The sequence below is a fragment of the Podarcis tiliguerta genome, assembly GCF_965153285.1.
Source record: "Podarcis tiliguerta genome assembly, chromosome: 5".
NCBI classification, from domain to species: Eukaryota; Metazoa; Chordata; class Lepidosauria; order Squamata; family Lacertidae; genus Podarcis; species Podarcis tiliguerta.
In genome coordinates, this window is record NC_139538.1 from 78,248,848 (window position 1) to 78,262,560 (window position 13,713).

The 13,713-nt window shown below is 42.8% G+C and overlaps 1 protein-coding gene and 1 long non-coding RNA gene across 11 annotated transcripts in view; one reads left to right on the top strand and one right to left on the bottom strand.

Moving 5' to 3' along the window:
• RET (ret proto-oncogene) overlaps positions 1–13,713 on the bottom strand; it is a 115,951-nt gene that overhangs the window by 31,584 nt on the left and 70,654 nt on the right. For all 10 annotated transcript variants that reach the window (XM_083440324.1, XM_083440332.1, XM_083440326.1 and 7 more), the window contains 6 exons: positions 12,195–12,485; positions 10,301–10,542; positions 8,335–8,536; positions 5,913–6,112; positions 542–800; positions 101–226 (listed from right to left, as the gene is read on the bottom strand). In XM_083440324.1, the coding sequence (XP_083296450.1) occupies positions 101–226; positions 542–800; positions 5,913–6,112; positions 8,335–8,536; positions 10,301–10,542; positions 12,195–12,485 (1,320 nt within the window). The remainder of the gene's footprint in view (positions 1–100; positions 227–541; positions 801–5,912; positions 6,113–8,334; positions 8,537–10,300; positions 10,543–12,194; positions 12,486–13,713) is intronic.
• The window catches only part of LOC310677566, a 35,278-nt gene that overhangs the window by 13,119 nt on the left and 8,446 nt on the right, over positions 1–13,713 (top strand). The window lies entirely within an intron of this gene.

Consider the following 13,713-nt stretch of genomic DNA (forward strand, 5'->3'; position numbering starts at 1 on the left):
ACTGAGGTTCCCAGTGACAGAATTGCCCATGCTCTTCAATGCTCTCTTCAGATCTGCCCTGCTCTAGATTCCCATTCAATTGCTGAATGTCTGGACATACCTTTACCACTTCCCTGTCTCCATTGGCATTTTCCCATTAGTGCTCCAAGGCCACCACACTCTTCACATTCTGATCGGGTCTTGCTCATCGAACATGAGTCTGGGCAACCATCATCGGTATGTATAGCTACAAAGAAGAGGAGGAGAAGAGCTATACCACCACCAGAAAATTCTGCAAGTGTCTACCCAATGCTTACAAAATGCAAAGAGCATATTCTTTCCTTTGAATTCAAAGGATTTCATCCAACAACACAGTTCTGTGTTGCTGTCCCGAGTGAGAGAAGGGAGGGTGTTAACAGGCTCGCTGGGGCCTATATCTCACATGCAAGGGCTGCTGCATAAAAAGGCCTGAATAACCAAATATTTTGCATATTCAGTATTGGAGGCTTTGCATATTCAGAGCTCATATCACCGGCAAGACCAAAGCCCAGATACAACTTACGTGATCCATCAAGGACAATGGTAACATGGGTGAGCGCTTCCTTCCTGCTCTGCTCTTCTTTAGCTAGTACAGCGTACTGGATTTCTTTACAGTCAGGTCTCTGTAGCACACCAGAATCATTCACATAGAGGGTCCCATACTGGTCTTCAGGGCCCTGAGCAATCTCCACAGCATAGCAGCTGACATTGGGGGTCTGTAAGCTATAGGTGACGTTGACGCCATAAAACCTCATGCAGTTGTCAATGCAGATTTTTCCTATCTGGGCTCAAAGAAAAAAAGGAAATCATCATCAAAATGCCACCAGCAACAAACATACTGAAGCAACACTAATGGTGGCCTCATGCATGTTATCAACAGTTAATATCATAGAGAAGCGACAGTATATTCAGAGGTGCTAATGCTCTGCAACTCTGGACACAATTTCACACATTGTGGGATCTGATGACAACTGGATTGGTACGAATACTTGTTTGCAGGTGAAAGAATAATTTTCTTGCTCATGTGGTTGGGGAAACCACATTTAAATATGTGAAGAAGCATCTACAAAGGGCTTCCAAATAGTATGGATAGCCATACTATCCACACTTGTATGTCAATAAATCCCTTGCATTCCACAGGGCTTACTTCCAAGCAGACTTGCATAGGACTGAGCTGTAAGCATGGTTTTCTATGGCCCTGCATTGCTTTCCTCCTCTCACACCCATCAAACCATGGTGGAATTGCTTTGTGGTGTGCTCTTTCACATCTATGCGAACACTGCAACCGAGTAGGTGGGGCCAACTGAAAGGGACTTTCGTGATTGGCAACCTGACAGTAGCCAACATTCAACAACTGAAACACTAACAGATTTATTGTGGCATAAGCTTTCACGGACTAAGACACATTGAGTGATCTCCCTGGTAGATAGGTCACACACATGCACACACAGAGATGAGTGCAGAAGATAACACTGCAAACAGCAGATCCCAAAAGCCATGAATTTCACACAGTATAGAAGGCATGTGACATTTCAATGCAAAGTTAACGGTAAATGCTATTATGTACATTTGACCTTTGCACAGATGGGTTATGTACCTCTATATATAATGGCCTTTGGGGCACAATGTTTACAGATCCCATCTCTCTCTTTTCATATACACACATACACCCCAAGGGTAACTCTGCAAACATCCGATGAACTGAGCTCAATTAGTGCCCCAAGATGTTTTGTTCTACAACCAGACAAGAAAACACAAATTTAAAAAGATACAGCATCTCATTTCATTTGTATGTATCTCTATCCTCAACTGCAATCCAAATGGAAAGTATGTGTACTGTGAGATTCACAGCAACTTTCCCTCCTTAAAAAAATCACATGTGATAATTTTGCCTGAGAACAAGTGGATAGAACCTCCTTTTTGAAGCCACTGTGGGGTTAAATCCTACTTTTGATGTGGGACAGGCTGCTGCCAGGCCATGTTCATGCTTCTTCATTCATTCCCTTGACTGTCAAAATGGAGAAACGGCATCAGCCCAAAGGTTAATTGCTTCTTCATACTCCCATATTCTCCTCGGGGCAAAAGGCCATTTTGCCTTTGCTGTAGTTCATCCTGAACTTCCCCCTGTGCTAGCTAATCATTCCAGATTATGCCTAATGCTTCAAGAATGTGGAGTGCCACCCTCTAGGGAGTGAGCTGCTTGAATCAAATTCCTTGCTGCAGATCTTAAATTGACATCCAAATCGTGAGGAAGGAGGGGAGATGCTATGCCCCAAATCATATGCACACCTGGTTATGTACCAACTTGATATGGTGAAGGCACAAGCTTGCCTCCTTCCCTCCTGGGGCAAGAACCAAACAAACTGGGGCTGCACATGACTGGGCATTTGCATGGGGCCCTTGGCTCAGGTGAGATGATACCTGCACAGAAGAGCGCAAGGTTGCTAGCTATGTTCCCCCTTAGAAGGCAGTAACAATTATTACCTACAATTACCACCCTTCAAATTGAACGAAGAAGGGAGGATGCTGATTTCCTGTGTCTGTAACAGGGACTGAATAGCACTTCTTATGGAAGGGTAAGCTCAAGATCCCAAGTATTTTGATTATTTCCTCTCTTCCTGAAAATCTGCATTAGAAAGTTTCCACAGGACAAAACAGTAAATAAGTTGATGCCTGAACTCCACATGCTGATAAAAGCAAGCCAGTCTGAAGCAAGCCTGAAGCACAAACATATGGAATGTATCTGTAATGTATATTCAATCTATAAGACTCAGGAGGAGGCATTCCAAGTATATTTTTATATGCTGTTCAAAAATGGGGAAGAAACATTGTTAAGCTAAATATAGGGGTGAAGAGGAATGTTTAGTTTGGTTAATCCATTCAGTCTTACTTTTAAAACCTCATTTAATTAGTTATTTCATTCAAATTGTTTTATATTACTTAGTTTTCATCTCCCATTGCCTTCAATAGGATACCCAGTTTCTGTTTTGCTGCTTTTGCAACTTTTTTGGGGGGGGGGGTTCTCGATCCAATTAACATTAAACTTTCAGAAATTCTCATCCAAGGGATCCTATCTGAAATTTTAGACAGAAAAGAATAAGGGAACCAATTTTATAGACAATAAAAAGGCAAAGCCCAACCGTGATCTAAACTAACTGTAAATAGAACTAACTTTGCAAATTCAACTAAAGACACTCATAAGAGCAGCAAAAACACACCAGGTGGAATCAGAACTCCAAGTCTGCCGTGTTGGGTAGGTTAGGATACAACATACCTGAGACCTTCACTGTCGAGGGGGAAACAGACAAGTATAAATACCCCTGCCAGCTGAAGTCACATAGGAAGTAATGGGCTGGGCCCAATCTGGGGAAATCAACCCCACACTAGGTACACTTTTTGCAGTAGGTGCCTAACAGGAGTAAAAGATTGCTAAGCCACTAGCCAACATGACACCTATGTCTATAAGCTAACTCTTGTATGACTTTTGTTTTGCAGATCACAAGCACACAGGTTGCAGAGGCGCCTGGTATCAACCATAGGCGGCACAAATGATACGTGCTCAGCCACTCCAGACATGCTCTGCTTCTTCCCCTGTGCTTCAGGGGGAGAATTATGCTCTGTTGCCATGCCAGCAACCACCTCCAGGGTCCTGGGTGGCCACCAGGGAGAGACTGATGGTCCATTATCCAATGCTGAAAGCCCTCAATCTAGCTGTGGTTAGGATGTGAGCTGTGGTGTCATCGCCACTACTGATGTGCCTGCTCACCTCCTCCTGCCACACCTGAGAGGGGGTGTCCCCCATGGGAGCAAGGAGTACTTGGTCTGCCTGTCATTGCTGCATGCTGCTGTGTCTGTGTGGGCTTCCATGGCTCCAATAAAGCTCTCTTTGTGTTGTCATGGTTTCTTGATTTGTGGGGGAGCATGCGGGGGCTGTGACTGCTGTGCGTTTGAGGGGTGCCAGCATGTACATATGCATTTGTTTCCAGTGTTGCACCGGGGTGTGCTTGTTATGTGCATGTGTTGGTGGTTGTGTGTGTTTTGGGTGGGTGGTACGTCAGGATTTGGTATCATCAGTGGAAATTCTATGTCTTTGTGTCCGCTGCCAGGTGTGGGTGTTTTCTGCTTGCCACAGTGTCTTTCAGCCACTGCCAAGTGGATTTTGGATGTAGCAGTTTTTGTGTTGACAAATTACCAGCAGCCATTAACCACTGTGGACCCATGAAGCTTAAATTGCTCTGCAACTATGTGGGTGCCACTTGCTCCCCCAGTCTCCCCCAATTCACACACTTGAACAGGCTGTGGGTGCTATCCAACATTATTCTACTTCGTGTACGATTTACCAAGATCATGTAACTTTTAATTAATGTGTTTCTCTAAAATATAAACTGCAAATCACTTCACCAGGAGAGACTGGTCCCTTCTTCCTCTCCTGGTGGCCATTAAAAACTAACTGCCCTGTGAGCAGGAGAGGAAGAAGCAGCAAATTGTCATAAGTGCCACCTCTTAAAATAGCCTATTTTTACTGCCTTAATCATATGTTGCTGTTTTTATCAATCTAACGTACGCCACTTTAGGAGCCTTGTCAAGAGATGAGGGAGATGAAAATACTTTCAGTAAGTAAACACAAGGGAGTGGGGAGAGGTAGGAGTAATACAGTGCTTCAAGGAACTGCAAGGGGTGACTGAGTGGGAACTGTTTTTGTGAAAGACAAAGAACAAACCAACCAGAAGACAGACCTGCAAATATTCACTGATGGAGGAGAAAATCTGCAGGGGCAAAAACAAAAACAAAAACCCAAGCATCCTCTTTTATAGACTTTCACAATTCCCTCTCCTTAGCACTATGATTGGAAGGTTCTATGGGGGAAAAAGACCAACCAGAATGTTGGACACTCTGGTTATAATGTGTTTGAACTGAAGACTGGGCAGACTCCTGACACCCTGCTCTCCCTGAAGCCTCCATCTGACCTATTCTGACTCATAAGGGGTGGGGATGAAAGCTAAAATAGTTTTGAGTGAGTATCAGATTATTTATACGATGCTTGGAATCATTTTGGAACTCGTGCATTCGTCTCTTTAATAAAAACAAATCAAACAAAGGGGCCCTTCACTTCATCTTGCCCATTCATTAAAAAAAAAGAATGTACACTCAGCTAGTATTCTAGATCTACTGAAAGACGAACAACATATAATGGGGTAAATATGTAGGAAATGAGGGAGTAGTATGATTTAGCACAGGGTCGGCTGATGGGTGGTACATGCCCAGCAGTGGAAGTCAGCAGGGAGGGTTCCCTAGTGCCATCACTGCAAGACTCACATGAGGTGCACTGATTTTTTGATGATTTCTAAACAACTGGACTTTTTTTTTAAAAAAAGATCAAAATCCCTAATATGAACATTTTCATACCTTTTGAGTGGCCCTGAAATTGCCTACTATGATGTCACTTTTCAAGACTTCCTAGGACAACCCCACACAGCCAAGGTTTGACACACTACAATATTCAACCTAGAGGGACTGGTTTCTACAAGCCTAGAAGTGCAGCAGTGGACAGACCTTAACAAGGAAGAAACTCTACACCTTGCACAATCAGAGCTGAGAAGCTGTATGAGAAGAGGACCAGGGTAGCCATTGAGACATCTCCCTTCTGGAATGAAACTCCCCAGAAATGGCAGGGGACTCTGTGCTCTCTTTCCAACCTGAGAGGAAGCACTCCTTAGCAAAACACGCCCGCCTTTGGCACAAGAAATTGTACTATTTTTTTTATTAAAAAAAGTTGGAAAGACAACAAAGGACATAATCAACCTCTGAAGGATATTCATTTATATAAATGTTTTCCGGCACTGTAAATTCCAAGTTGAATTTCCAAATGGAACAAAAGAGCACACAATCCTTACTTGTGAAAAGTTGGCAGCATTTCTGTTCACTGTGAACTGATATGTCGCGTTTGAAAACTGGATGCTGATTGGAAGAATGGTGACATTGAAGTGGAGCATCAGGGATTTGTTAGGCCCCTGGTATTCTGTGTCGTTCACAATAACGTCCACCTGGTGGGAGCTGCTTTCAGTAACTGAAATACTCTTGCCTAGCACCAGTCCTGCAGAAACAGAAGACGGGACTCATTAAGTTCGCAATACATAAACACTTCAGGGAGATTCTCTCAAGGAAAGAGAAAGGTGGTCAAGAGAGACATCCAGTGGACACAGAAAGCAGGGCAAAAACAGCTGGTTTGGCATGCAGGAGTGAAAAAGGCACTCTAAGAGCAGATTGTAGAATCAGAGTGTCATAGAATTGGAAGGGGCCACAAGGATCGCTTAGCCCAACCCCCTGCAATGCAGGAATCTTTTGCCCAAAGTGGGGCTCAAACCCACAACTTTGAGATTAAGAGTCTGAAACTCTACAATGTAGAGCTCATGGCGAAAATTGGGCACAGGGATAATGGCGTGCAGAGCTCTGTTCTATAAGACAAATAAAAAACCCCACTAAGCATGTGCATCAGAGAGAAACAGAAGAAACAATCTTATTTGGAACAGTTACATGACCCAACATAGGCTCTTTCAATCATACTTGTCACAGAGATGTGTCTGGCACCTTCATTATGCAGTTTTCATCAGACATACTTCTTTCCTCTGGCCTTGGACACTTGAGATGTATATTTTAGGACCTACCACATTCTCTTGATTCTAATTAGTTTAAACTGCTTTTAATACAGCGGACCCTTGGGTTATGTTACCTTCAGGTAACGTAGCTTTCGGGTTGCGAACACGGGAAACCCAGAAGTGTATACTTCCAGGTTTCGCCGCACACACATGTGCAGAACGCTCTATCACGTCATCCACATGCGCAGAAGCGGCACCTCTAGATGCAGACTTTTTGGGGTGCGTACAGACCCCTTGAACGAATGAAGTTCATATCAGGAGGGTCCTCTGTATTGTATTTTAAAATAACAACAACCTGCAGGAGAATGCAGGTGAAAGGCTCATTTTTTATCTGACAAACCATGGCTTGTTGTGTCTGAACCAGATGAAAAATACACTAAAATGTCACATATTAAAAACTTCCCTGAACAGGGCTGCCTTCAGATGTCTTCTGAATGTCAGGTAGTTGTTTATCGCTTTGACATCTGATGGGAGGGCGTTCCACAGGGCGGACGCCACTACCGAGAAGGCCCTCTGCCTGGTTCCCTGTAACTTGGCCTCTTGCAGTGAGGGAACCGCCAGAAGGCCCTCGGAGCTGGACCTCAGTGTCCGGGCAGAACGATGGGGGTGGAGACGCTCCTTCAGATATACTGGACCGAGGCTGTTTAGGGCTTTAAAGGTCAGCACCAACACTTTGAATTGTGCTCGGAAACGTACTGGGAGCCAATGTAGGTCTTTCAAGACCGGTGTTATATGGTCTCGGCGGCCAGTTAATTCCATCTCATAAAATTTGAAAATGGTCCAAACCATCTTGAACTTTAAAATTGTTAACTGGTTTTATTTTAGGACACAAATCTATATCTTTAGTCCACTAACGCAACTGGGAATTATGCCAACAAATGAACTGAACTGAAGGTGCTGAACCTGAACCGTTGAACTGTGAGCACAATGATATTCCATTGTTGGTTAGGATTTTCAAGCATACCTGGCAAGTTCCCATGGCTGGCCATGAACTTGCGTTTGCATATTCTTGCCTTCCATAGTAAAGGCAGTTTATTGTAAGGGATTTAGTTAATAAAAGGTAACCTTGGTTTCTTTGAACATCTGAAAACTGAAACACTTTTCCATGGCAAAATCCAACTGTTGCCCCAATTCCACAAGGGAGGGCCATGTCTGTTGCTGGTGTACATCTTAACATAAATAAATGATTACAGTACAGTGCTCAAACAGGTCCTAGTTTGTTGCAAAGCATGGGAGATTATACTTCCACCAATGGTGATTAGTCAGGTCTGTTATCTGTGAAAGGGATAATTTGGAACTGGACTATGACTCCCATAATTCCTGGCCATTGGCCATTCTGGCTGAATCTGATGGGACTTAGTTCAGAATGTCTGGAGGTTACTAGGTTGTCTACCCTGATTTATGACTATTCTATACTGCCCCTACTGGCTGAAAGGATTATTGCTACAGCATCACAATTATCTCTTCAGCACTGGCCACTGGACCACAATGCATTATTATCTCATGACATTCCCTGCCTTCCCGGAAGTCTGATACTATTATTTATTATCTCACATCTCCAGCTTATGATTCAAAAGCTGGATAAGGCAGCAAAATGCGGAACTAGTTCTTTGTAAGCATACTACTACTCCTTTGGGAATAATAATCCACATAAACTTACTGTACTCGTGTCGTGTTCCCCTCACTTGGCTGCCATTTGGGTTGAACAAGATCTCATGGAAGTTGTGCTCCACTTGAAATGTCTCCTTGACCCATGGATCAGATGTACTTATGGTGCCAGTGTACTTCTTCCTGCTACTGTCTATGGGGAAAATAGGGGTGGTGTCTGCATCATAGACAGTTAATTCTGCAATGACGGTGCCCTTTAAAAGAGAATAGGTGGGAGGAAATTGCTTGCAGTCACAATATATTATTTCTGGCTTGGCATTTAAGCATTATCCTAGGATGAAAAATATAATGCAAAGTGCTTCAATATGCAACAGGTTTACAAGGTCATGATAATTATCCCATTAGAAAAGAGTACAGTAAATGTGTCTGCTTGATCTCAATTAGCAGGAATCTGGATTACTGGTTTTAGATTCAGACATGCTTCCTCAAACCAACATTGCATACATGATTAAGCTTGCTGGTGAATAGTTAGCATACAGGTTTTCATTCAGAATTCAGAGTATACGGTGGTCCTTCAATTTTAACTCTCCAGAGCCAGCTGAGACGGATAAAATGGGGAAAAATGGTTCTGGCCTGTTGGTGGCAGCAAATATCCAAAAACGGTAAATCCCTCTTAGCAAAATCTAGCAGCCAAAGAAATAAGTTGACCAGGAAAGAAACGCGCCTATAATTTTAAACTTACGTTTCTCAAGATAAATCTGTTAGAACTCTTTAACAAAAATATGAGATTGTATTAAAGGGAGTTCCAACACAATAGCACTCTGGAGTGTTTAAGATTGAAAAGGGGTGGGGTAGGAAAGGGGACACTCCTAAAATCTTCCCCCATTGTCCTATATAAAAGGGTTTCACCCCATTTCACCCCACCCCATTTAAATTTTTTAATTTATGTAGGATTGGGCCAACCTACTAGCTCTGACCCTGACTGCTTTATTTATTGAAGAAAGCCTACTGCCATAGCATCCTGAACACCCCAAATTTCATCTGACTGCTTTATCGCAATACAGCTGGGGTAGAGAGAGGAAATGTAGTGCAGGAAGGAGAGTCCTTAAAACTTATGATGTACAATCACTTGACTATAGACTGAGTGGAACCTAAGCAGGATAGTTCCCTCCGTCTCCTTCCATTTTCCATTGATATTTCAGCTGACGCCTTCAATATTCAATGGCTCAACTGCCCCCAAACACAGATTTAATTGAGAAGATTCACACACACTGCCCCAACTTCCAATTGCTTTAGACATATTTCCACAACCCCAGAGCAGACAATTATGCTGCTAACAGAAACAATGGAGAAATCCAGGATTTTAACAAAGCTGTAATTGGTGGCTGCATCTTCCTCCTCGACCACCAAACAATAGGCAGCAGGGAGGGAAAGATCTCCTGTAATTTGCATTCAATGTAATGTGACCCTGGAAGTTCCCTCTCCAGACAATGAGATGAGTTACTCTACTATTTTCTTATCTCAATGACCTCAATGTTCCGTATGTCCTGGAAACTCACAGGGTCCTTTAGAACATTTATTTTCTATTGGTTTACAACCTTATATGCTTCTGCATGTTTTGGAGGTCATCTAAGTGTGTAAACAGTATTACATTATGACTCATTGGTATTTGACAACCCAAAATTTGCTACTGGAGGGAATTAATGATTAACATCATATTCTGGGAGAATGTTTTGTATTCATGGGTTGCTTCTGGAAGGGCTCCCATGAACACCCTCAAGAAGAAATGTCTCACTAAAAATTTATCCATGCAACTCTTGGGATGGACAAGCAAGATCCATGTTTCCTACCAGGTCCTATTAAAGGAAAACTTTACATGGACCCCAACTCTACATTTCCACATGGACGTACTCAATAGAGCCTTTCAAAACATGCAAAAATCATGGGAGGAAGGTTGCAAAGGACTCTTAAATCACCAACAAGTCACAGTAGCACATTGCACCACCATGGAGCGTTACCTTTTTCCTGCTGAACTCCACAACTGCATCTGCCGTGTTTGTGTCATTAGGCAAGAAGGGGGGCATGTCATCTTCATCAAAGACAGCTACAAGAAACGGCATCTCCTTAAAAGTTTCCCTGGAACCTTCTGTCACAGTACATTTGGCAATCAGCTCATACTTCTCTCGCTCCTCTCGATCCAGAGGCTGTGCCACGCTGATACTCGCCGTGTCCATGTTGTAAAGAAATGGCACACCTTTATCTAGAACACAGCAAGAATACCATCTCATTCCATCACTAACAAAGCAGGAGCTCTTTGCGATACAACCTGGCTGGGGGGGGGGGGAGGGTAAAGGATCCTATGCCAGAAGTAGACAATTCACAATCAGCAAGACCCAAACTGCAACTCAAATCCAGTCAATTTGCATGTATGTGTTATTTACACCATTCTTCAATCTTAGAACTCTTTATAGAGTTCTGGAAATCTTGCTGGATATAAAAGACTAGAATTAGAGGTTGAAAGGATTCCCCCTGTTCTATATCTTTATTGTATCTCTGGTTTGCTCTGTCTGGCATTTCATTCCTCCTCATATCATTAGGGAAGACCCACTCACCCCCAAGTGATAAAGAACCACCCCACCTACTGTCTAGTGTGCCTTTGCCACGCTAGCGAATGAACTATTAATGGATGAACTGTGGCTCATGACAAAACTTTCAAAGGGTGTTGCTTTTTTCTGTTAAATTAAGGGATAGTTATTGTTTCTAATGCTTCATTGTTCTATTATATATATTTAACCTTATGCTTGTATATCTTTAATGATGGCGTAATGTTTTTAGCTATGATCTTCTTGCCCACTTTGAATATTTTTCCGTGGAAAAGCAAGGGCAAGGGGACTACCTGCACCCTGCATCAAAGCAGGCACGTTAAATCTTGAAACAGAGTGAAATGAGGGAGATGAAACTTCAGGGAGCAAGAGAAAGATCCAAGGAAATTTACAAGGCAGGCTCAGGTAGTTTTTGAGGCAGAGGACTGTTCCTTCCTCCTTAGTGGTGGTGCTGAAGGACAGCAGAGAGCAGGTCAAAAATTCGCAGCCAAGGCAAGACACTACTGTACTGCAGGAAGTGCCTTTGTCCTGTTGCTAGAGTCACTGCTTTGAGACACCCCTGCTCCAGTCTTACAGGAAAGATAATGTGGAAAGGTTCATTATTCTATTTATCTATTTAAAACGCTTCTTTACCTGCCTTTCCCAGATGGTTAAGGCAGCTCAAAACTTAAGTTACATCATAATCAAGATGAAGGGGGAAACTAGCATTGGTTTGGCTTGGATTTTTAAAATCTGAATCACTGGAAACCCTTTCCAGAATCCCTTTAAACACTTCAGCAAATACCCAGCCACATAAATGTTCCAAGACTTTTACCGCAATGGTGGGGATGTGAAAATTCTCTTTCAGGACCATTATAATGTATTAGCCAGAATTCCCACCGATAATTCTTCTTAATATGGAATTTCAACCATCATTGATACAGTGTTTACTTAATGCTTTTCTGAAAATAGTGAAATATTCCTAATTAAACAATGAAGGCCATGAAATCTGTTGCTTAAGGTTGTTGTTTTTTTTTAAAAAAAATGGAATTTGCTGAACCATTGCACATGTGTGTGTGGGGGGGAATGGTATAACTTCTATACCTAATCCAAGTTTCCAAATGTTTTGACCAAGTATTTTCATAAGTGGCTTCTACCTATGCAAGTGCCTTCCAATGCAAACTTTTGCCCAGCTTCCAATACCTCCCCCAGAGGCTCATGGGAGCCATATTTGGAAGTATGTTCTAAAGCTGTGCAGAAAACCCAATGAAAAAGGATTTGCGAAGGCAAACAGGGTCCCTGCTGCCCACTGGACAAGCAGCTGCTTTACCTGCTATCACCTCATAGGAAATGCTTGCATTCTGGCACTGGTTTTGCAGAGGATAAGACTGGAGCTGATGGAATACCCCTGGTGGTTTGTTCTCCTTGATGTGAAAAGAAAGGTCCATATTGGAAAAACACAACTGGCTTGGCATCCCATAACTGCAAGCTGGCATGGTGGAATTGATAACAGAAAGCTTCACCAATACTTTGGTATAAGATTCATGGCATTCCTTCCCTTGGAAAGGTTGGGGTGAGACGAAAACTTGGAGGATCAGCTTTGATACCGACATTCCTGGAACTGTTAGGGAGGAGACAAGAGAAACAGGGAAGATTACAAAGAACCCTCATTTTAGCAATTCGCCATCATCTATGGTTCTATACCCACCTGGACAAAGCACCCCAGACAGCTGCCCACCATGTAGCTCTATAGTGTTCCAGCTGAGATCACAGAATCACAGGATGGTAGAGTTGGAAGGGCCATTTAGTCCAACCCCCTGCAGCGCAGGACTCTTTTGCCCAATGTGGGACTCGAACCCATGAGACTAAGAGTCTCGTGCTCTACTGTTTGAGCTATTTGGCCTCTCCTTCCCCCAAGTGCCACTGAATCACCTTGCCCTGATGGGAGGGAAGACCTTTCAAAGGGTTTTCATGGAACTCTCCCCCCCCCCCTTTGCAGTCTGTCTTTGCTCTTTTATTAGGGTTTTAACATTTCCATGTATACTGCTTTCTGAGACTGGCCCGAAGAACAACATAGAAAAAACCCCAATCTTAAATAAAGAATTGTAATTTTCTGTTAGCCGCCACAAACAATTAAATCTCTGGTTTGTTCTTGTTCCTCTTTCTGTACAGTTCATTCACAGCTAGGATTTTGGGTTTACAAGTAAGCTAAACATAAGCTTAGAGTGCAGAGAGTTATTATTTCACTAATCTGTCACACGTTCCAAGAATCAATTAGAACAATTCATCCAAGTGTTATCTCCTTTGAGTGAGTGGCTTGAACCAAAGTAGCAGAGAAGGACACATGAGAAGGTAAATGGCCAAGACACTCTGGGCAACCTTCATAAAATAAACTGCTACTTGTGAGCATCCTTTGAGGCCTGCTTCTCTGTCTCCACACATTAACCACAAGTAAACAAAACAGAATCACATTATTATTGATGCATCTCTTCTTGTGTCAATCTTTAAAACTAATGTATTTGTGGTATGATATGTTTCTATAGGCAAAGGGCTGACTGGGTGGGGGAATAACGTGATGATTAATTTCTTGATCTCCGGGGTAACACCAGGACTGTTTGTTGTTCTTGCAGTTGACTGACATGGTTACCCGTCTTCTTATTGGTGTCTGTGCAATATTTAGGAAAAGATTCCAGAGTGCCTTCCATTCAATGAAAAGTTCTACTGATTTGGTAACAATTAGTATCTGGATAAATTCCACCAGATGCAAATGAAGGTAAACATGATACCACACACACACACACACACACACACACACACACACAATGAGGACATCTGCTTCATCCGCATGA